Source organism: Perissodus microlepis, chromosome 18 (genome assembly GCF_051167445.1).
Source record: "Perissodus microlepis isolate ML-2025 ecotype Zambia chromosome 18, ASM5116744v1, whole genome shotgun sequence".
Lineage (NCBI taxonomy): Eukaryota > Metazoa > Chordata > Actinopteri > Cichliformes > Cichlidae > Perissodus > Perissodus microlepis.
The window spans coordinates 31,187,303-31,211,381 of NC_140478.1; the positions used below are offsets into that span (position 1 = coordinate 31,187,303).

Consider the following 24,079-nt stretch of genomic DNA (forward strand, 5'->3'; position numbering starts at 1 on the left):
ATAATAACCACACCGTCTGCTTTCAGTTCAATGCTTTATTAATAACTGGTGCAATTGAAAAGACAAAAAAAAATTAAAAAATCAAGTAAGAATACATTTGCATATTATATCATCAAAACAAAATATCCAAAGTGGTCTAATACAGAATAGAAATGGTAGGTTTATTCTTTTTTTCAAACTGGTATGAGAAAAATGATGCACAGCTCTGAAGGCCACTAGTGTAAAGTTGTCCAAACTTCCCTTAAATGAAACTTAAGAACAACAGAACTGTTTCTGACCCAGAAAAGCTGCCGTCATCAACCAGCACAGAGCTGTCAGTAATCTCCCAGACGTACGTTTGGCTTTTGTTTTTACTGCATTTCGGCTGCATTTAGACGTCGCTCCTCTCAGATTTTCTTCCTGCATCGTTCCTGTGGGAGAAATACAAGAACTGAACGGCCCAAGACTCTAAGCAGAAGTGATTTTATTTATTTATTCATTTGCTATTTATCGAGCACGTGTTTGGCACTTTTACAAATATATTCTTTTTGTTTCGAACCTGTATTCTGCGTAATGGACACCAGGGGGCGACTCCTGTGTTTGCAGAAAGACTTCTGGTCTTATAGAAACGCCTGATGAGTTTAGAGCTTTGGTTTCTAGTTTCAGGTCATACAGAATAAAATATTTGGGATTATTTTATAAATCACGTTCAGTGAGAAGCTCATTGGCTGAGGACTCAGTCAATTACAAGTCCTCAGCCAATGAGTGTGTGGCTTCGTCCGTCACACCTGGCTTAACTAACCAGTGAGTATCATCATCGTCCATGTTTAAATGTCACACTGTGAGAGATGGCTCTTACTAACCTTCTTTAAAGCCATGAGATGACTTCTTTTTAAAGCATTTACAAGATATTCATCTTGTTCACAAGACTGTTAACTTTTTGTTTAAAGACTAAAATTGTGTCACGTGTTTCAAACTTCATGCTTCACCACAGCCACAAACAAAATGTCCAGTTTGTGTAAAAAACACAAATCTGAGTCTTGGTCTTGAAAGCTAAGCAGGTTCGACCTGGTCAGTATGCTGATGGGAGACCAACTGGGAACACAGGTTAGGAGGTCTGCTGCAGTTTTCTTCCTGTTAAAAGGGAGTTTTTACTCCCCACTGTTGCCTCAAAGGGGGATGTAATTGTTGTGTCTTTACCTTTATCATTGTTGTGATTTGGCAGTATATACATAAAACCGAATCAGTTTATTTTTTACAAACTGCTGTGAGACTGCACCATGTCCATATGCAACATGCATGCAAGGCTTTCTTCTTTGTCAGAGCAACGTGTAAAATTTTATCTCTAATTGTTTTGGAGGTCAAAAGTTCTTTTATAGCCGCTAAACTCGACAGATAGATCGTCTTCTTATCAGCTAAAAATTCCAAGTAGAAATCTTGTAGGTGAAACTTTACAGTGTCCAGCACCCTGCTTTGACACTTATCAGTTCACCTTATAGGTACTCATGTAATTTTGCATTTAACCTCCTAGGACCTGGTGCCCACATATGCGGACATCACATTTTAGGTTGTCTAGACCAAAATACTACATTTTCTCATTTTCGTCAAAAACAAAAAACAGGTAATTCTTTGTTTTTACATTCATCAGGTCCCAATCAGCCCAAATAGCAAAGAGAATGCATGCCATGAAAGAGTTCGGGTCTTAGGAGGAGATTAAGAAGATTTTGGAAAGACAGTTTGAGAGTCACATCAAAACCCTGCAAATTGTGAGGTTTCATCAAACAGCAAAAGATTAGCAGGTTAAATATTTCAGTGTGTGGACAGCGTGTCTTCTTCCATTGCTGGTGCTTCTGCCCTGCAGCTGCTCCCCCAACTGGAACTGTAAAAGCAATATCAGCCGCTGTTTGGAGGGGTGGTTTTTGAAGAGAGAAAATTTAGTACCCACCAGCTACTGCGCTGATTTTCTATCAGTCTTGGCTCCATAGATCGTGGCCGCTGAGCAATGAGTGCATGTAAATGCAGCCCTCCACACAGTTATTACCGACAGCTTTGTGCTGCGTTTTGACAGCCATAGCGAGAAAAGCACGACCAAATTAAAAGAATTGCATTGAAAGAAACATCTGTACTGTAAAAGGCCAAGGCACAAATAATTTGTAGCAATCAAAATGTCCATAAAATTACAGGTTATGCAGAATGTGCCGATCAGTGCATTGCTTGGTATGCAGTTACAGTGAATACAACCCTAACAGAATAATCACAGCGAGTACTATTGCCCTCTTAACTACACGGATGCCATAAAGTGCTCCTTTTCATTCAGAATCGATGCACATGCAGACGAGTTCACACACGGAGAGCTGAAAAAATAAATGACGCACAGTGTAAGTGCACACGTGTTTTAGAGGGCAGAAATGTGGAGAAAATGCTCGTTTTAGGTGCACACGTGTTTCGATTAATGGCTTTGAATGTTGGGGAAAGAGTCAGATTCAAGCCAACGAGAAACAGTCACGTGATCGAGTATTTGCTGATGTGCTGAGCATTTTAAAGTTATTTTTCCAGTTTCTCCAAGACTTGGCTGCTACAACAAGTACCAAGTTGAACCAGTTTTTACGTGAAATTAGTCAATATCTTAATCCCGACACACAACACTGATACCAAGAGTGTTTCCACACACAAGACTTTGTCAAAATCTACGTTTGTGGGGGGATTTTAAGCCTCTTTGGCTGTTAAATCTAACTCATAGAGTACTGTTTAAAATAGTGTTAAAGGAGTGCTTCATACAGGACTGTTCCTCAGAATCACCAAATGAATAACAGCTGCAATGCAAAGAGTGCAGAGACATTAGTTACAGTGTTATATGCCAAAAAACACACTCTCAAACTGAAATAATCCTTCATCCTCAAAGTAACAGATATTAAATTGCTAAAACAAAGTGGATCTATTCTGCTCATATTTTATACTTGGGCTCTTCTAGAGTAGCTTTGCACAATTCAGAGTTCAAAATAATCCCCCTTTATCTTCTATCAGTGAGCTCTCTTAGCTCCTCCCACTTTGAGAAAACTTTCCACTGACGGGCTGCCCCTCCCAAACAAATTATATTAAGAGCAGGTGGGCGGGGCTTACTGTGCCTTAGATGGCCATATTAAGGATATCTCCTCTCCGTGACATCATACAAACCCAAGCAGAGAGAAAAAAAGCAGCATTAATTCACAGGGATTCGCCGTTCATACACTGGCAGAAGGCAGAACGGATCCACTTTAACCATCACATTAATTCACCAGTATGTGTGTTGATCAGAGTTTGTGTTTTGGAGGTTACGCAGACAAATGCAATGTCAAAATAAAGAATAAGGCTGAAGTCTGTACTGTGCACTGATGCCTGAAAAGGTGATTTTTCAAATGCAAGTCAAAAAATAGCTCTGAGCTGTCACACAGCATCCCCCCTTATTGTCAAATAATGAGCAGACTGTTTAAGCTTTAAGAATTAAATAGCCAATCATGATCACCCGAGGTCAGCAACTTCATTTCATCCCATCACACTGATTCAGAAAAATAAAAAAGACAAATTGACGACAAAGCCATGAGTACATGAGAGAACATCGGGTTAGTAAATGTTTAACTCCTCCAGTGACCTCATCAGCTGATTTAAACCTCGTCTACAAGCCAGAGAAGCAAAGGGCTGATTCACAGGGCAAAGTAATGGGACGAGTCACCAAAACCCATTCAAAGTCACTCTTGTGTCCGCTTACAGTATAAAGTAAACGGAGACGCATAAAGTAAAATAGGCCTGGTGCCAAGTGTGCAAATTGGTTCAACTTCACTGGAGTTCCTCACACCTCAAATCCCCTTAATAAACATTATTGAACAGTTTTGTATCAGAGGCAGCTGTTTCAACAGAACATCTGTTAAAGTGAGTGTTCATCAGCCACCAGGTACATCTACAGATGAGGTGACTAACAATTCCCAAAACATAAGAAGAATTTAACTTTTTTTATTTCCAATGAACGGTGACCAATGGATGTTCTAATTCCACTTCTTTTCATGTTTGCCCAGGACAAAGTGGAGTTGAATCACTTCCTGCTTGAGGTGAAGAGGTTTCTCCCGAAGACGTGACTGGAGAACGTTTGGCAGGAAAATCATACAGAGTAATAACATGGCCACTTACAGGACAAACCCTTCACTACAAAACAGCAACACAGTATCATGTTCAGACATCGTTTCAAACACGCAAGACGTCTTTAATTCACGTAACGTGGATTTATTTTACTTACTTCATCTTTTTAGTTTCAAATAGCTGTACAGCACTTCGTTTGAAAGCGCTTTATAAAGTTATTATTATTATTACTGTGAAAAGTAATGCTAGCAAGTTGGTTAGGGATACTGAAGATGGCTTTGGTCAGCTCACACTGGTCCTTAACAAGTCATTCAGTCACGTATTTTATTCAAATAAAAATGGTTCTGATTTAGTTCTCCGGAAATTTAGCCAACCTTGTTTCAGAATTCGTTAAAATCATCTCACGTATGGGAGATTTATTGGTTTTAAGGAAACAAAATAAATGTAACTGTAGACAAAACGACTTGTTAAACTGCAACGTCTGTGATATTGTCACCATGCTTGATATAAACAGCGGCTTTAGCAAGCTGAATACAGTGGAACTCCGACTTACGAAATTAATTCGTTCCCGAAGGTCTTTCGCAAGTCGAAAATTTTCATAAGTCGAAGCACCCATTGCGCCTTTTGAGTGAACGATAGGCGTCGTTCAAGTGGAACAGCGAAGCGCAAGTACGAAAGCCAAGGGCGTTGTCACATGATTCGGAAGGCATTGTGGGCATTGTAGGCATTCTGGGCTCAGCCAATCAGAGCCAGCGGACTTCGTTACACGGGCATTTTGCCGTAACACGGGCAGAAATATTGCCGTTAAGTGCCTTCGTAACTTGAATTTTTTGTTAAATGGGGTATTCGTACGTCGGGGTTCCACTGTATTTGAAATTTTGTGAATTCCTGAGAAGAACTTCAGGTTTTTCGTGTGTAATCTGACATATTTCCATTTTAATGTTAACTGCTTTTGCTAGCATCACTTTTTTCACAGCATACTTCAGCATCCTGGAAGACAATTTTTTTTCTGTTTTGACAAATTTTTACAAAAATAACAAAAGTTCATATTAACAGTAATTTGCCATGAAATTATAAATGTACCAATGCTGTCGTTATGTATTCCCAGTGAGACATTCTTAAACTGATTCGTGTCTGTAAATTTAGAAAGAAAGCCATTTGTAGTTTTTAGTTTCAAACGGAAGCAGTGTCACTAACTCACAGAATACTTTCTGTAAATTAAACTGTGCAAGGCAACAAAAGCACAGGCTTGGAGCGAGACCGATCAAACCTCAACAGAACAAGACGAATGAACTTTAGATATAACGAAGAAAGCAGAAGTGAACCATTACAAAATTTCTGTGCAGCTGAAACCATGCTGAATCTGTAAATGAGCCAAAAAGCACCACAAAAACTACAAAACGGCATTTTACAAAAGCAGGACCGCACTCTGAGCTGGTTTTAAGAAAAGACGAAGCACTACAGAAGGAAACGGAGCCAACATTCAAAAATCCCGTGTGCTGTGTTCGGTGGAGATGAAGTGACGCTGAAACACTAAATAAAGAATGACAGCGTGGAGTCATTCTGAATGTTGCTTCTTGCTTCAGAGGCACAATGAATGAACGTCTGCAGGGATATTGTCATCATTTTTACATCTATATGTGGTGACGTCTGATGCCTGTGTTCATATAATATATAGTTTAATGACTTTAATTTAAGGATTAGAGGATAACAGCAACTCTAACAATACACTAAATAGATAATAATAATCATAAGGGTTTGGTTCACCCGGCTAATTTCACAGATGGTAGCTGGATCCACACCAGGCTTCTTTTAACCTACCTGCTGAGACGTTTTACTAAAACCAAACCAACAGTTGGTCCTCTAGCTGAGGCTGGCTCCAAATAGATGCATTTAATTTATATTTTAGAAGATTTTTCTAAGATTTAAAATATTCGTGACCACCGCTAACTGGAGTCACTGAACTGGATCTGAGGACCCTCTTTGTGCTGTTGGAGTCTTCAGGGGGATTTTTATGGGAATCATCCAAAAAAATATTACAGTTTACTATGAAGTAAAGACATCCAAGAGGTTTGTGCTTCAGTTTTGGTGAGTGAAACTGAGGTTTTATTATTCTAGCTACTAGCACTCATTAGCAGAAATCCATGCCTGTGCAATGCACCTTTACAGTCTAAGAGTCAGATTTACTAACACCAGCACCAACTGGGTTTTGGTGCCGCTACACTCAGTGTACACAAAGAAACCAGTGAATGCCAACTTGTCTGCAAACACTCACCAAACCCTTGGTCGTCCAACCTTTTGGTGTAGCAGTAGGTACATCTGTGTGACCGATTTCACCAAGCAACAGCAAGTAGTGGTTGCCAGATGGTTGACAACAGGTGTCTAGACCTGTGTGAGTGAGGTCTAACCAAGTTTGTTGGCCTTAGCTGATAACATCCACCTTAAATATGGTCACTTCTGCCTCCAAAAAACCAACATGGCGGAGGCCAAAAAGCTAAGCTTCAAAACCAGTGGGTGACGTTTCATCTCATTAAACTGAGATATTAGAACAAACAAACTGTAATTGCTCCAACTTTGCCCTCTTTGCTGTAGAGATTCACACAAACCAGTAAACAGTGAGAGGAGCCTGCAGCCTCCAAACATCATCTTAAATGTGTTTTATCTATCTGTGTTCAACCACAGTTCAACACAGAAATGATCTGGCTGGTCATCACGGATACTAAACCAAAACTTTATCCATTTAGCAAAGTTAAAAGTTAATGTTAAAAATAATTAATGCAAGGTAAGTTCATTAGTCATGATTTTTTTAGGTCAGAAACAGTAAAAGTAAACAAAGCAACGAATTGTAGAGTTGAAGCCTGGTGTGGAAGTCTCCTCTGTCAATTTACTGTGAAGGTGCCTGAACATGCTATAACTGTGTATTAATAATAATTCATGTGTGTACATATTGTGAGATATTACATTCAATATCAGTGCCGTCCTAAGTCTAAGGTAATAAATGCAGTTTAGGCCTATACGTGGTCGTCTGTAAAGCTTTTTATTTGCAGTAGGTGGTCAGGTCTGGCTTTGTGGCGTTTTCATTTAAAAAATACCTGTTGATCAGTAACAGGAAGCTCCGCCTTCACGTACCTTTATTTCTCTTTTCTGTTTGAGGTTTTCTGTGTTTGTAACTAGACATTCGAGTTGCTCACAACACAGCACTGAACTATACAGCAGGTTTAAAGTTGCAATAATTCAAACTAAAATTTAAATGATTAATTGGAGTGTAGAAAAGCTAAATTCAGTTTGCTAATTTTAGGCGGTGTCCTTATTGTTCTCTGAGCTACAGCATACAGTTACAACTTTCAGTTTTTAGCTACCATACTGGATTTATTGGAGCTTTGCAGTAGAAATCGCACCTAAAATTCAGTGGAAATTATTGTTTGCTTTACTTAATTCGTATTTAACAAAACACAGCTACAGAATTTTCCTGGCTGTTCTGATTCCCAGAACACTAAATAACGTCTAAACCGTGTACGTGTCTTTCACTAGTGATGTTTGATGGAATGCTGATATGTCCAACTCACCGTTTTTCACAGGAGATGATTTGTAGTGTAAAGAAGAACATCTGAACCCATATCACAGATTTTTGTAGCTGAGTCAAGCTGAATTTGAGCCTAAACTTACCTTAGGGGCCTGATAGGGGTTACCTTAGTGAACTGCAATCGCTGTTAATAAACCTGTAATCTGGCACCTCTTCTGTTGGGTTCTATAGGACTTTAAGCTGGGTTGGTTTATTTCTTGGTGACCAATTCTGCCAAATGAAAGACACAGATGCGGCATCTGACAAAACAGCGTTATCCAACACCTGGGAACATGACTGCCTCGAATTTGTTGTAGTTTATTTCGATGCAACATGGCTAATATTTCATTATTGCTTGTTTTGTTTTTTTCTTTTCTTTTTTTAAAGCAACTTTAAAATAAGAGTGAACATTTTAAAAAGGAATCTGAAGACTGTCCCAGTAACCACACGTCATCACGAGTATCCTAATGCACATTTATTTGGTGAATTTCCAGTATTGTTGGATCTTAGATGCATAAGTACACCATCGCTCCTGCAAATACTATATATGGCTCAGCTGATTTACGGGAAAGTACACCAACCAACCACCCAGTCTTACTATTATGATCTGAGGGGCTAATAGAAGTAAGACAATCCAAAAACAAAAAGAAAGGTTTTTTAGTGAGTAAAATCTAGAAAACCATGAAGTGTATTTAGCATGCTACAGCTTCCGTTTGTGGCATCGGTCAAAACAGCAGCAAGCCTGTCCTTCACTGTTCTGTTGCACTATTGTATGAACTGTATATCATCTACTGCAGCTACAAGCCCATCGTATTACTGTGAGAGCAGAATGTTATCAAAGCTAAAATGCCAGACACATGCAGCGTGGCTATAGTTAACTTCCCTTGACGTTAATCACTCTTTTCTAGTACTGTAGGAAGTTAATGTTAGCTATACGAGCTTAATTTGAAGTGCTACTCAATTTTGTCTTGAACTCAATCAACTGATATAATTTATAAGCTATTATATCACATTTACTAGTTACTTAGTGAACTTGCACTAACACTCAGCACCTATGTCTCAAACCCTTTTTTTACCTAACAAAATTGGTGTTATATAAATAAAACTGAGACCAGATCTCACCTTTGATTATTCCTGTGTTAGATGCTCGGTAGGAATGTGTTTGTTTTTTTGTGATTCCCCGTAAAATGCGATGCTCTGAATCCCCTTTATTCTTCACTGATTTAGTTAACAGTAGTTTTCACTCAAACAGTAGTGCTTAGTATTTGAACATAAAAGGGATCATTCTCCCCACGCAGTGTCTTCTGTAATGTCCTGGCATTGTGAGAGCTGAAAGTGAAAGTCAGCAGGCCCACACCCATAACAATGAAAAAAATTGCATTTGAAACGTGTGACACTTCTCGCAATAAATGGTAGCCACACTGGCTTTGTAAAAAAAGAGATGGACCACCCAACAATGCTCTTCTGAAACTCAGACTCACAGTCTGAGCAGGAGATAGCTGGACTAGCTAGCTTGCTAAGTGGTGTTTATTGCTAAATTGTCATCGTAACTGTACAAGAATTTGTCCTTATGAGTGTTCATACAATGCAGCGATCATAGTCATATTCAAAGATCATTTCTGCCAATGGTCTGACTGGGAATGATCGATTTGAGACGGTACCTTATCAAAACGCTATACACCACCACACAAAGAAGAATATGACAGTAATGTTAGCAAGAAAGCTAAAGGATAACTGGTTAACTATAACTTAGCTACACTGCATGAATCTGGCATCAGCTACAAAGCAATTTAAAATGAGTAGCCAACCTAGCACCAGGATTACCTCCTGAACGAGCTTACCTTATACACTCCAGATAATATTTAGCTAGCAATTTGTCTGTGTTAGCAACCTAGTGTTAGCCAACATTAGGCTAATCCCCAGAAACAAACAAAGGGCCCGCCATTGATCAATTTTTTGATAACAATGAAAAAGTTATTAATAATGAAACATTAGAAAATCAAAAGTAAATTATGTAAATGCACAAGTGAGCCTATTCATCTTCATTTTGAGTAGTTCTTCTCATTTGATAAGTTTTAAACTACAGGCGATCCAAGTTCTTAAAAACTGAATTTATGCAGTATTACTCCAAAAAGGCTGTTTTTTCCCTGGAAAAGCTGAGCACAGAAAGTTATTAGAAATACTTACAAACTTAACTTTGGAGAAATGTGCATCAAGAACAGATTGTGTTACTTCAAGACCACAAGTGTGAGTACTGGGACAGACATATTGTGCCTCCCTTTATGTAGGAATCTTTTTTTATCTTTTTAGTGCTGGAAATTTAAGCCACTATTTTTGCATTGAAGTTACACTCTGAATACTAATCAAGCAGAAGCAGAACTTCACAGGTGGTTTATATCCCTGAATTCATGTGCCAACAAAGCAGCAGATTTAGTGTTTCAAACGCAGTCAAATTTTCAAGTGGATAGTCAGTTCACACAAAGTGGTGACACACAATTTGAGCACAGTGGCGTGAAAACAAAACACTGAGACCAGAAAACAAATCTGGTTTCTGGACAGAATTGATCCTCAGAGACCTTACAGAGCAACGTGAGAAAAGTAGAAACGGTGAAACATGACTGCCAGCAAACTAGCCATGGTTTTATTACCAAAGTCTCTCTCTCTTCTCTAACACACGCACACACACGCAAACACACACACACACACACACACTCACCAAACAACTAAAGACAGGAGACTTTTGGTTCCAGGATCACCTTCTAATCGTCAACTCCTACAGTGGTGCATTATCATGCAAACCATGCAAAAACAATGAAAATGTATTCATATAAAAAAATAAGTGTTACAAAATGGCATAGCAAGTATACGTAACCATTCGTTCTCTTTTTCCTTTTCCTGATATCCTGAACTTTGCAGTGACTACACTAAAAATCGCATGCGTTACATGCAGTGCGGTTGGCTTTGCAGCAATAAAGCTTTTGGGTGTATATAGTATGTATATTATTGTTCTTTTTTTATGTCAGCTAAACTTTTGCGAAGAGTGCGCTGTACAGAGTTTTACTTTACAAATGGTGTGGTTTCCCTTTTTCTTTTTTTTTTTCTGGGCAGTCTTAGTGCCATGGCTCTCTGACTGGACCGCGGACGGCGTGATGAGATCTGCGGTGGCCTCTGAAGGTCGATTATCTCGGATAAGATCCAACTTAACCTCCCCAGACGTTCAGTCCACAGCGGTGGCTTTGACCCAGGGCTTGGGTTTAGAGGCTTGGGTTGAATTTAATATCTTAACTCAGAGTGGTGGATATCTGCGCCGAATTTGTTTCCTCTCAGGGTGGCATGGTCCACACAGCGTCGCCGAATCCCTCACCAGTGGAGGAGAGAGGCAGGGGGCCCCCGCTTGGTGTGAAAGGGTCTGTGTCTGTGTCCGTCTCCCCCTCCGCCAGGTAGCTCGGCCTGGGTCTCGTCCAGCCAGGGTCCCCGGGCGCCAAACCGGCCCCCATTGAGAAGTTCTCCCCTTCCCGCTCCCCAGAGATGCTGAATCCACTGGGCGAGCGCTCCAGCTCCTCATGGTTAACCGATAGCATGGAGAGCGGTGAGTCACCACCTTGCCCCCGTGTGGTCCTACCCAGTCCCACTGACAAGTCCTGCAGGGAGCTGATGGGCAACACTGTGGGACGCTCGGTGTAAGTGGGGATGATTGCTGAAGGTGGGGGTTGGGGTTGATGAACCGAAGGGGCAATGCCGACTCCTCCTGCCAACCCCACCCCTTCTCTGCCTCCTCTTCCACGGCCATAATAGGGGTTCCCCTTGCTGACAGGCACCTGGTACATGTGTGGGAACGCCTCGGCGTAGTTGAGGAAAACCCGTCTGATCTCACCGTTTGCCGTAGGATTGCAGGTCTCCAGGGTCATGCGGGCAGAGCCGGCAGAGTCCACCTGCAGGTGCTCAGTGTGCTGGATGTGCATGTCCACCAGGAAGTCCAACTTCTTTTCCATGTCCTCCACCTGAGAGAGAGAGATACAGTGGAACCAGTGGATCGCATAACAGGTGTGTTTATTTACCAATCACCTTGGCCAAAATATGATGTAAAGAAATTTTAGTAACTCCTTCAGCGCTTTTAGTAAGGTTTGATAAAACCTTTGCAGACATTGCAGATATGAGAAATATCAAATATCATGTTGATTCTTTTACTGATAACTTGGTGTTTTCACAGTTTAATCTTGGTAATCTTCCTAAAGAAAAACATTAATTATGAACCCTGCACCACCACTAATAATGACGATAATGCTCCAGATGCAGGAGAGAAACACTCAGCACAGGAAAGACAGGCAGAACAGAATCATGAAAGTCTCTTTTTTTAAGCCTGGTCCAGTTTATCTTGTAAAGTGTTAAACGGCGGATGATAGTTCGGTGGTGGTGAAGGTTATAGACTCTTTTTGTCTTGCTGTAGAAGTCACTGCATGCTGCAGAATTAAAATCAAGTAAGAACTGCCAGTGTAATCGCATAACATGATTAGTAATATTTGCTACAGTTGGGCCAAACGGGTTGAATAGATCTGCTGTTCAAAGTCATCTCCAGCTGAAGCATCTTGTTGCCATATTCAGAGGGTTCTCTGACCCTGGCAGTGCAGTGCTTTGTTTCATTGTAATCAGTCATTTAAGTGTCCTGTTCCAAAAGGTGTGCCAGTGTTTCTGGTCTCATCAACGTGACAGTTTTTCTCTAAATTAGCAAATTTTACCGGCATTACATTGAACCCTAAATTGTCGCCAGATGTCTCAACATACAAAGCCTAAGGGTAACAAACTAAACTATAAAACAATTTATCTCAAACAATACAAAGAGTTACTTTGTTTGGAGAAGGAACACCTTGGCAGAATATTTGCCTTTAGTAGTTTTAGTTGTTACCTGTCTCTCCACCCTGACAAATCTGCCCATCATGCTTTGGTCTTCCGCATCTGGCATGGATGTGGCTTTGGCTATGTAGGACTCATGCCTGGAACAAAGGGACATCGAGTAGATGTGGACTGCACAGACATTTGTTACGAAAACTAAATAACATATATATAACTAACCTTTATACTAATTTGTAATTGTTTTACAACATTTTAGCCATTTTAGAGCTCTGTAACAGTACCTGGGTGACTGGTTGGGCGGGTAAGTAAAGGGTGTTTTCTGAGTTTTCTTGTGTTTTGGGGTGAGAGGAGGTCCAGGGGCAAGAATCATGTCAATCCTTAAAATAAAAAAAAATAATGAGCATGAGGAAAAGAGAAAATTGGCTTCGTTCACATTGATCAGCCTCGTGTGTAAAAGACTAACTCACCTCGTCTGGAGGTATTTAATTCTACAGAGCATGTCCAGGTGTCCAGCAGAGTACTGCTCGATAACATCTTTGACATCATAAGGCCTCAGAGTTTCCTTAAACCGCTTCTTGTTTAAGAGGAATTGCATGATCCTGTGTGGCAACAAACACTTCAAATGAAAACACTTCTCAAACATCAGACACAGTTAACAAACGTCAGCTACCACACTTACCTTCATTGTATAGACACGTGTTTGTCAGGAAACAGGAATGCAAGAATCAAACAAATGAGAAGCATTTCACTGGTTTAGATCTTAACATTATTAACGTATCTGATCTAAACAACACTACATTTACTGGCCCTAATGTTTGTCTGCGGTCTTTTACCCCTTTTCCACTGACACAGTGGAGCCACCAATGGCCGTGGGAAGAGCGACCACCAGAAATTCCTCAATTATTGGTAGATTCACTCCATATTTCTTTGCCCACACTTACTAAGCACAAGTACTGGCACCATGTTAGTATTAAATAGATTTAAGGCGGAAAACTAAAAACTGATATATGATCCCGTGTTTCTATCAGTTTATCTACTGCGAGACACTAATTATGGGAACTGAACCAGTGCAGAGGCTGTGGAGTACAACAACAAGCCAAAGCCTCATCGCTTCTGCTCAAAGTCAAATAGTAAGCTGAAAGGTTGAATAGAAACACACCAGAGTCGATTTGTTATCCAAGGAAAAAGTACAAAAACAGTGCAACAGTCTCGTAGTCTGAAAGCACTCCAAGGTTAAATTGTTACTTTTAACAGCTTCACTCAAACACAAATAACTTCTTCATCCATTTTTGTCTTTTCTGTAACAGGTGCAAAATGAACAATAATAGCAAAAACAATCAAGAGCAGCCTACGTATCTGCTTACTCATCATGATTTTTATACTATTTCCAAGTGGCATCTGCAAAACTCTGTGAAGCATCACTGCAGTGTCAAGCTGGAGCTGTGAGTAAGGTAGGTATTACCATATGAATCCTCCAGTCTAGTCCAGGGTCTCCTCCCAGCTGGATATTTCCAGAAAGCCTTTAAAGTGGATCCTTTTTGGATCCTTCAAATGCCAAAAAACAACACTACAACCTCCTACTGGATCCAAATGAGTCCTCATGTATTAAAGAGCCATTTCTTTTGGTCTTTACCTCAAGGTTCTTCTTCCTTGTCACAATAACAGTTCGGAGCAGTATGCTTGACAAGTTGGTGAACAAACAAAACAATACACCATTTCTTTCTTCCAGCAACTAAATGTAAGTGACACCTCTTTACCTCAAAGACCTTTATGACATCAGATTTGGAGCTGCTAACACTTAACAGCTTCATAACAGGACTCCACAAACTGATGGTTACAGAGGTAACATCTGTCAGTTATGTGTAATTAATGCCCCCTTCACAGAAACCGTGCGTGACATTTTCTGTCCGGTGCATTATAGTAAGCCCAGCATCTTTCAGTCCTGCATCACTGCCACCCACTGAGCTCCGGTTTTTGTCCTACAGATCTCCTACTTTCAGAGTCAGCTACTGCTGCTGCACGAGCTCCAGTGTTTGGCAGAAAGTCTTGGGTCCTGAAACTAAAACCCTCCAGATCTGAGCATCCTATTCAGAAACCCATTCAACACTGATATAATGGAGTGGAAGGAAGCAGCACTTTCACAGGGTTAATCACTCATCTCGCAGGCCCTTGCACTAGATTGAATTCCTGCATTATGTCAGCTGTGTGGCCTATAGATTTACCAATGCACTGTCAGCATGTGTGAGTTTTGCCGCACTCTGTGGTTGGCATAGCTCACTGTGTTGAATTTTGATTGCTGCAGAGTTTTCTGACAGCACATACAGCGAGGACCAATCGTACTATCATACTGTGCAGAAAACTCACCAAAAGTTGTTATTGATATTTTAAGGTGTAAATAAACATTTTGAATCCGTTACTACAAAGTTCTGTTTTCTGTCCTGTCAGTTTGTTTAGCAGGTGAAAAAGAACTGACCAGTCTGTAAGTTTGGATTCTAGCTAATCCATGTGACTGCATTTAAGCGTTTTACAGCCAGCAGGTCACTGATGACCTGTCCAGGGTTTTATGAAACTTCATAACATTTTCCTTTCTCCAATCCAACAGTGATGTCATGTCCTGATACAGTCAGTCTACATCACTGACTGAAGACAAAGCAACCGAGCAACCAGAGAACATTTCCTTGTTCATAACACCCATCTGCGCATCACAGTATAGGACATTTGTCTCTTCTTATCAGTATCAATTTATACTCTTTAATTGATTGGGTCTAAATGTAGTAATACACGATGACTTTAAAGGACCACAGAGCCCAGTTCTTGACCCTAACCTGACTGCCCTGATGACCAGTTTCAGCGTGGGGATCATCTCCTCCAGGAGGATGTCAGGGGGGAAACCCCGTTCCTCTAAGGCTGGATCTGCCACACCTCCGGCATCTGAGAGAAAAACACATTACGAATTTTGCGTTAGTAAAAAAAAGGATTAGACCAATATGGAAAACAAAAGCTCTCTGAGCTATCCGTGCTTTTTTGGTTTCAAACCTTCAGAGCTCTGGCGGAGTGTGTTGGCCTTCATTCGGAAGGCAGTGCGGAAGCGTTCCCGGTTAGTGAAGCCACCAGGTTTGGGCTCCTTGGAGGGACTCTCCTCGATGGAGTCTGCGTTTCCTGTCAGCTTCTTTACTGCCACCACAGACGGTCTTGAATTAGGAAGGCGAACACGCTCGAGTAAACTCAGTTTCTGGCTGAAGAGGGACAAACGAGAAAACAAGAGAGGACCAAGAGAAAGCATGTGAGCACCAGCAAGTAAAGTCTTACACGTCACCCAGCTGGGGGTGATCAGACACCGAAGAACGTTCAAGAAGCAAAGCAGCCAAAAGTTTAGGCACTGAGAATATCGCTATAAGGGATGTTTCACAACCTGAAAGATCCACTGTAGTGAGGAGCAATGATGATATTTATCTTTATGAAAGGTAATGTCAAGATGGTAGAAAATTATAGAGACATTGGAAGAAACCCAATGATCCCCTTTTAGCACAAATGTTGCAATGCAAAGCCTTTTTGATCACTTTGTCTGCTTTATGGAGATCAAAGAAATCTCGATATTCAGATTAAAGCCACATTCTTTTAAACTTTAAATACTGATATAATTTTTCTGATCATCACTCAATTCCTGTTCTCTTCATTTTCCCCCACACCCCAAACTTTACTGGGGAGATGGCTGCTCCTCCCTGACTAAGTCTGGAGGTTTGAAGATGTGCTAGAAGTTTCTTCCTATAAAAGGGAGTTTTTCCTTCCCACTGTCGCCAAGTGCATGCTAATGAAATTTTTTGCACAATCAGTTTTGTTGTGATTTTTGTGTAATATAAGTTCTCCTGGTCTGCTGCTGCAACGTAACAATGCAGCTCTCCTGGCAGACGGAAGACTCAAAGAACTGAGAGGAGATTGGTCTCCTTTACTGTCCAATGGCTGACAATATTTGGCAGCACAAAGACGAGAGCTCCCTGGGTAAAATAAGACTCCTGTGCCTTGGAAGAGGGAGAGAGGCGGGGTAACCGGAGCCGACAACAGCCCAAACAAGGCCTCTGAAACGTGGAGCGTTCTCAGCGACTTTGCTCCCACAGCAGACACACAATATGAGCCTCTATGTGGCCTCGAGGCAGAATAGGGACGGCAGATTACGGCGCTGAGAGGCCGCAGAATAGGAAGCTGTAAAGGAAGAGAGAAGCTCTTTCTGACTGCTCCTCGGCCGAATAAAGAGCAGAAAATGGGATGTGATTATCCCGTGGATCTCTGTAAATGAGGCAGCGCAGCAGGTGAAAAAAATGATGCTCCTTATCTCCCACAGCTCTGCCTTCCCAAGACACACATGTTGGTTCATAATACCTGCACAAAGCTGCGGGACAATATTAAAAGATAATTTCAGTTATTGCAAATATGGATCTTATTTCCTGGTTGTTAGGATAACAAAGGGAATACACCAGGTTACATGGGTGGGAATCATTTTACTTGGAGGTAAAAGTGAAACTACTGATTTTAACAGCTCAAAAAAAGCAGGGTGTGTCCGACACATGTTCGTTTTTCCAAATGTGTTTGGTCGAACTGGAGGTTTTTCTGTTACCATTCTCTTGATCAGTTTTTTAGTCTCGGATACTTATATTTTATTAATGTACTGTGTCAATTAAATGTTATGTCTCTGAACACAAAACTCTTTACTTCCTTACCTTGTTGTTTACATTTGTTTCAGCTGTGTCTCGTCACCCTCCTATATCCATTTCCTGTGTGAGCATTAAAGCTCTGCCTTTCCCTTTCGTTGTTGTTGTCATTCCCGTTTATTCCCTGTCTGTTTCTGAGTTTGATGGATTTATTTACCCTTTTCTTTTCGTGGACTTTGAGATTATTCAGGCTGATGGTAGAACTCAAAGATTTGCTTTGTGTTTATTTCTGCTGCCTCTGGAATCAGTAAAGCTAAAGTTAAAGTATAGCAGCTACCTGGGCACCCACCAATCATCCAATTCATGGTTGCAGCTAATGTCAGCTGTCACAGGGCAAGAAAAAGAGTGCATCGTGGGACAGTATTTAAAAGTACATGTGCATACTAGAGTTTTATATTTGTCATGTAAACATTTTAATAGTGAATATCTGACACTGACTAGTCCTTTGACTTAAACTAAAATTGTTAAAAAGGTACTTTGTTGACATAGATGTCACATAAAAGACGTAGTTTACACCTGAACTGTGGTGGAGGAGAATCATGCATCTACTAAAACTGATAGATATTTAAGTAAATGTACTTAGTTACTTCCAAGTGCTAACAAAAAAAGCAGTGTTCATGCAGACTGTGAGTTTCTGAGGTTGAGGTCTGAAGATGAAACTGACTTCACTCTGAAACACGTTCTCACAAAGTTAGCAAAATGAGAGCCAAACACACACACACACACACACACACACACACACACACACACACACACACACACACACACGAGTCAGAGATGGGATATAACTTTGTGTCAGTGTTGTATTAAAAAGGCCACACAGTAACACTGGAAACTCAGATAAAAAGGTCTAATATCTCTGCGCGCACACACACACACACAGACACACACACACACACACACACACAATAAGTAGCTTATCGGCCTCTTGTCGGACATCGTCGCACTGTTGTAGTTTCTGGCCGCCGTCCACCTCTTCGCTCAGCGCAACAAGATAATGTCAGAGTGCTAATTTCCCAGCCGCTGATCCTAAAAGGCTTTTAAAACTCTGTCTGCCTGCTTTTCACTCCGTTTGACTTCATCACTCAGCGTCTGCACCCTCATTTCTTTCCACTCTTGTTCTCCCTCCACATCTCCGTCTCATCTGAATTATGTCCCCGCTTAATACTACAAATAAAAGCAAAATGATTGTAATCGTTGTAATGCAACCCTCCGGTTCAGCCTATAAAACAGACGCCATTAAGAACAGGTGACCCGACCCCTCCTCTGCTCTGCTCTACCAGCCCGTGTATCAGAGCCGTTTCAGCTTTTAGCAGCAGTAACTTAATCCAGCGTGTTGAACACGGAGGCCGGGAGGCGTCGGAGCAGAACGCTGCACTGTAATGAGCCTGTAAACCAGCCTCTCACTGACCAGTGTATCCCCTGACCGGTCAGTGAGAGGCTTCTGGAGGTTGCTGCTTGTCATTAGTTGAAGTTGGTTGCACACAGGGTGCTGCTTGGAAAACGTCCCTGTGATTGCTTCGGTTGCTAGCGCTCAGCCATAGTTGCATCTGCTTGTATTCTGCATGGAAGTGCACCCCAAACCAGAACTGCATGCAAAATACAAGCAGATGCAGCAATGTTCCAGCAACCAAAACAATCTCAAGGAAGTTTGTGGTGCAGCACCCTTTGCAGCCAATTTCACCATCTTCCACAAACCCCTCACCAGCTGCCCAGTGACCAGAGGTTGATGGTGGTCACAGAGTGGTCTCTATGCCTGTGTGACTGAGGCCTTGGGTAGGATAGAGTGCAAAGCAGGCGAGACCTTTTCACCTGTGCACTGGGTGATTTGTTTTTATACTGTATCCATATGCAAACAACCAAGACCAAGGTTAGACAAGTGGCTGCTATGACTAACAGGAGAGCAGACAGGTGTCACTGACTTCACATGTGCTAATGCCACTCAGTCAATCTGTGCTGCTTCTGTGTCTTTTGCAGGACTTTGATTAAATTACCTCATTATATCATTATATGTCGATAACCGCGGTGACACATCTGCAGCAGCTCAAGTTCAATCTGCTCCTCAAACCGAAAGCCTCAGTCGGAGTTTCACAACACTTTTTGATGTGGAGACTCATTAATGTGGCTCAGCAGGACGGAGAAAAATGAAAAGTCAAACCCATAAACCTCTTCTGAGGCCCTAATTACAAGATCTAAACTGTCACTCATAATTGAAACACAACTAATGGACTCGCTAATAGGTTTCCACAGAAACCTCTCAGCTTAAATGTCATTAAAGCAGCTGATGTGGAGGCAGAGGGACGCATGGGCGTTCAAAATTCATACGTCCCACGGCCATTAGCCCCGAGATTTATCCGACTGGTGAATTAATACAGGAAGCTATTTAAAGGCGCGCAGGGTGAGATATTCTAGGAAATGTTCATTAGTCTCTCCAGCATGTGGGGCTAATTAAAGCCCCGTCAGAAAGCATTTACTTTAGGCACAGCTCTGTGTGATTAACTGTGTCTCTGCATGGACACCAAACGGTGACCTACCTCGCCATGACCTCCAAGGTGTCCTTCCTGTGGATGGGGAGAGAGGAAAGGATCAAAATCAGGTATTTGCATGCAACGTAGGATTTAAATATCCTTTGACAAAGACTAAAAGTCAGAAGAGGACCAAAGCAGGACAAAGATCCTCATTTTGAAATCCACCGAGTGCATTTTTCTTGGTTGATGTTCCAAAATAGTGCAAACTGCTGATTCATCTTTTATGTTTAATCTTTAATGAAAATTTTAATTTGAGTTTTTTTGCTTCCTACTCAAAGACATCTAAAAGTAAAACTCTCCAGGTCAATCAACTTAAATCTGCAGATCCAAACAAAAAACAACATATTTAATGTTGTTTGCAAACTTAAGGTAATGCACGAGGACTATAAAAGTAATTGTTATGTTTAGTGGTACTTACCTGAAACAGGGAAGAGAGATGACAGTTTCGTAAAACCTCCAAGTGGCAATAAGGTCTTCCCTGATTGGATTGGTGGAATAATATCTCCAGGCAGACTTGAGATGGGAAGACAGGAGATCAACCAGAAGTTATAACAGCGCTCACCTTAACTGAGTCCAGAAAACATAGAAAGTCTCAGCTGGACCACGCAGAAAGATGCCGATGCCGTCAGGTAGCGTCTCACCTGGATGAGGCCTGCAGCCGGATGTCTGCGCTTCTCAAAGTGCTTCTGTCTGTGCTGCTCCTGGACCTTCAGAGCCAGGCCCGAGCCCAGAATACCCTGCAGCCATAAAAACAGAAAACACGTCGCTCAGTGCTGCTGTCGTGCTGCTGTCGTGCTGCTGTCGTGCTGCGGGACGCCAGTGCTGAGCAAAATGTTAACACCTCGCCTTTATCTTGGTGAGGGTTAGCAAAAGGTCACAGCTTGGCTCAAAAGTCCTCCTTTGTCCACATCAACCAACGCGAGTAGATGTTTTACACGTACTTATTCACTCGGCTGCTCATGTATCACATACATGCAAACACATGACCTCCTGGTCATTAAGGAGGTGCAGGGCGGTGCTCTGCTAGCTGTATCCATGGGAGTGATTACAGCTGATAACCTTCAGTGGGAACATGTTTTACACACGTTCTCATCGCAGAGTAACTGATGCTTCCAGAATGTGGAGGCTCTGGTTCGAGTCCCACTGAGACCTGCTTTCACTTGGTCGAGTGAAGGTAAACTGTGGGTGTAAAGTAAGGCTCTTTATTAACAATAACCCTGCACAGTAAGAAGGTAGAGAGTGACACATCATAACCCCGGGACCAGAGGACTCCTGGTGTATAAACGAGTGACACCAGTGGTTGATATCACGGCACAAACTGATGCCCCGGGATGACAACTGACTGTTTTCTTATACTGAAAGAGGCGACACTTACTAATAATTTAGCATTAAAGTGTTACAATCAACTTGTTGCACATTTTTTCTTCATAAATAAAAAGGTCAGAATTACTTGTGCAGTTCATACAAGCAGGACAGATTTCCTAACATGAGTATGTATTGATTGATTTATTCAGACTGAAACGAAACCCTGCACCATCAGCAGCGGTGTGTAGAGGAGAGCGCACTCACTGCAGGCAAAGCGAAGAAGGACACTCCGATCAGAGCGAAGGTGCCGGCTAGCAGCCTCCCAGCCCAGGTCTTTGGGGTTTTGTCCCCGTAGCCGATGGTGGTCAGTGTGATCTGAAAAACACAAGGAAGATAAAACACAGGCAGAAAATCTTTTAAATTAAATCACTAAAATTCGACACAACAGCCTCGGCGTCCTCGTTTCTGCAGTAATGTTTCCGTGGAGACTCATCTCTCTCTGTGACCTTCGTATCGATCCGTTAAAGGACTCTTCAGTGTTTCCCGGGGTCAGAGGATCGCCCTGAAAAGCAGGCGGTGACAGTGGAACATCTTGTTGAAGGACATTCTGGTGGAGCAGATGCTCACTGTCATGGAGCTTGAACTTTTGGCCCCTCTGGTTGAAGGACGGTCGCTTTAATGAGGCATTGGTGCTTCCCTTGCCAGAGGCCCTCATTAAAGCTCAGAGCTCTGCGAGCTTTCAAACGGGATTCACCGGAAACCCTCAGGCTTTCCACCGGCACATTACTAGAAACTAAAACCTGATTTTTTTCCTGTCCTCTTGGCAGAAATCCCAGATTTGATTTAAAGCCAAAATATTAGCAGTTGATGAGTTGGCCAGGCACCATCTGTCCACCGAGCTGCAGCCAAATCTACTCTCACCTCTAAGCTGCCAAAATCATTTCCAGACAAATAATTTGCAGAATTGAAGACAGGAGTTTTTGTTTCCAGCAACAAAATTTCAACAATATGCATGTTAATTCACTGAGTGCAGTGTTAGTCGTAAACTTGGAGCTTCTTTTTTTTTAATGCACGTACCAGCCCCCACCAAAGCGCATCAGCGTAGGTGTCAAAGTCCTGCTCTTTGGGCTGGGCCGTGGGGTTCTCCTGGTCAGACATGCTCACAGAGGCGTCATCCTTTTCCACCAGGTAGACAAGAAAGGACGCCAGGATGAGAGACAGGAAGCCGATGTACCAGGCTGTGATCAGCTCCTGCAGAAAACAGGAAAATATTTGAAAGAAGCTGATATTTTTTTTTATTTTAAATCCAATAAAAGACTGTTCTAATTCATTATTTACACATTCACAGCTGAGCAGCAGATTCCAGGTCTGAGAAATGAAGCCAACAGCCGCAGTTCCTCTAATGTCCACTTGAGGCTGCCTTCAAAACTGAGTCAGTTCCTGCAGACTCCCATAAACTTTCTAATCGCTTCCAGTTTAGTTTCTTTACATCTTCAGCTCATGTGAGCGCTTCACTACACTTTACTCGATACCTCAAACACTTTCAGTCGTCTCAGAGCGACAGCCGACTCCTTCCAGAGAAGTGCACATTTCCATAATTATATTTTCCAGCAACTTTCTTTAAAATGCTCACACGTCAGCTAATTTCATGCTGCAGGAAGCAGGAAGTGTGCTCGGGTCCACGCCTACCTTACTGTGCGCGTAGATGGCGGAGCCCAGCAGCTTCCACGTCCCTCCTCTCCGGTCCATGCGCAGCATCCGCAGGATCTGCAGGAAGCGCAGGCTGCGCAGGGACGTGGCCAGCACATTTCCCTGGTTACGCACCGCCACCACCGGCACCGAGGCAATCAGCACGAAGATGTCTGAGCCGAAAACACAGCAGACAAAACCTCGCATAAAAGACTGTCAGGGAAAAGCTTTCTTCACATGGTTAATGAGACTGACCCGACACGCTGATTCAGTCGTCTTTGTGGGACGACGAGTTCCTAACAAGAGCTGAACATAAAGACGCCGATGAGATGCTCCTAATACGTTTAATGGTTTTAACACACAAAGAGAATTAATGTGAATGCTTCCTCCTTCAAAGTGCCGCACAGAACATTATATTAGCTGTAAAATATTTGGAGGGTATTATTAATATATTCCCTGTGTGCACTGTGTTACTGCACACACAGACTCACTCAGTAACCACTCATCAGTGCACGCTGGTTATTACACCAAGCTGGATGGTTGAACAGAGGAGCCGTCTAAAGCTTTTAGAGCCTGGATCAGATTTTAAAGGTTAGTGACTTAAAAAAAAAAAAGCCTTTCATGGCATCACAAGCTGTAATTTGTGTCCTGGAAGACTATTTCTGTGTTTATAGGTCAAGGCAGCTGCAGGAAATCGAAAACTCATCATCATCATCCAAAAGCAGTTTTCCAAAACTGCAGAGAAGTCTGCAAAATAGTGAGACTCGCTTCATCTTCATCTGCACAGCTGCTGTCATTAAAACCAGAAAACGTAAAAGAAAAAGCTGTTTTGCAGGAAAACTGACACCCACGTGCTGCAGCATCGCATCAAAAACACATTATGACAGAGCACATCTTGCTGCTATGTAAAGATTTACGTCACAGTAGCTACGTCCACCTTTACACTCTGTATGGTCTAACAACTGAAACAATCCTGATTTTCACTCCTGTGAACACCTGCAGATCTCACTGAAAGTCGAAGTTGACATTTACAGGTGCCAGAAAATGACGGAAACAAACTCTACATTATTATTTCAGAGGTGGGGAACTCCAGGTCTCGAGGGTCGGTGTCCTGCAGGTTTTAGATGTGTCCTTGATCCAACACAGCTGATTTAAATGGCTAAATTACTTCCACAACATGTCTTGAAGTTCTCCAGAGGTCTGGTAATGAGCTAATCATTTGATTCAGGTGTGCTGGCCCAGGGTGAGATCTAAAACCTGCAGGACACACTTAGGCTTGGAGTTTCCTGCCTCTGATTTACTTATATCCAAAACCCCCTGTAGACGTGTCGGTAAGCCTTCCTTACTGA

At 41.9% G+C, this 24,079-nt stretch overlaps 1 protein-coding gene across 1 annotated transcript in view; it reads right to left on the reverse strand.

The window, feature by feature from the left end:
• Positions 1 to 20: 20 nt before the first annotated feature.
• kcnq3 (potassium voltage-gated channel, KQT-like subfamily, member 3) overlaps positions 21 to 24,079 on the reverse strand; it is a 120,269-nt gene continuing 96,210 nt past the window's right edge. Inside the window, exons 5-16 of the mRNA XM_084912906.1 lie at positions 22,731 to 22,903; positions 22,119 to 22,292; positions 21,306 to 21,416; positions 20,378 to 20,473; positions 20,155 to 20,249; positions 19,743 to 19,769; positions 15,539 to 15,738; positions 15,328 to 15,433; positions 12,970 to 13,101; positions 12,784 to 12,879; positions 12,555 to 12,642; positions 21 to 11,652 (exon numbers count right to left, since the gene is read on the reverse strand). Of these exons, the coding sequence (XP_084769032.1) occupies positions 10,975 to 11,652; positions 12,555 to 12,642; positions 12,784 to 12,879; positions 12,970 to 13,101; positions 15,328 to 15,433; positions 15,539 to 15,738; positions 19,743 to 19,769; positions 20,155 to 20,249; positions 20,378 to 20,473; positions 21,306 to 21,416; positions 22,119 to 22,292; positions 22,731 to 22,903 (1,976 nt within the window). The 3' untranslated portion in view covers positions 21 to 10,974. The remainder of the gene's footprint in view (positions 11,653 to 12,554; positions 12,643 to 12,783; positions 12,880 to 12,969; positions 13,102 to 15,327; positions 15,434 to 15,538; positions 15,739 to 19,742; positions 19,770 to 20,154; positions 20,250 to 20,377; positions 20,474 to 21,305; positions 21,417 to 22,118; positions 22,293 to 22,730; positions 22,904 to 24,079) is intronic.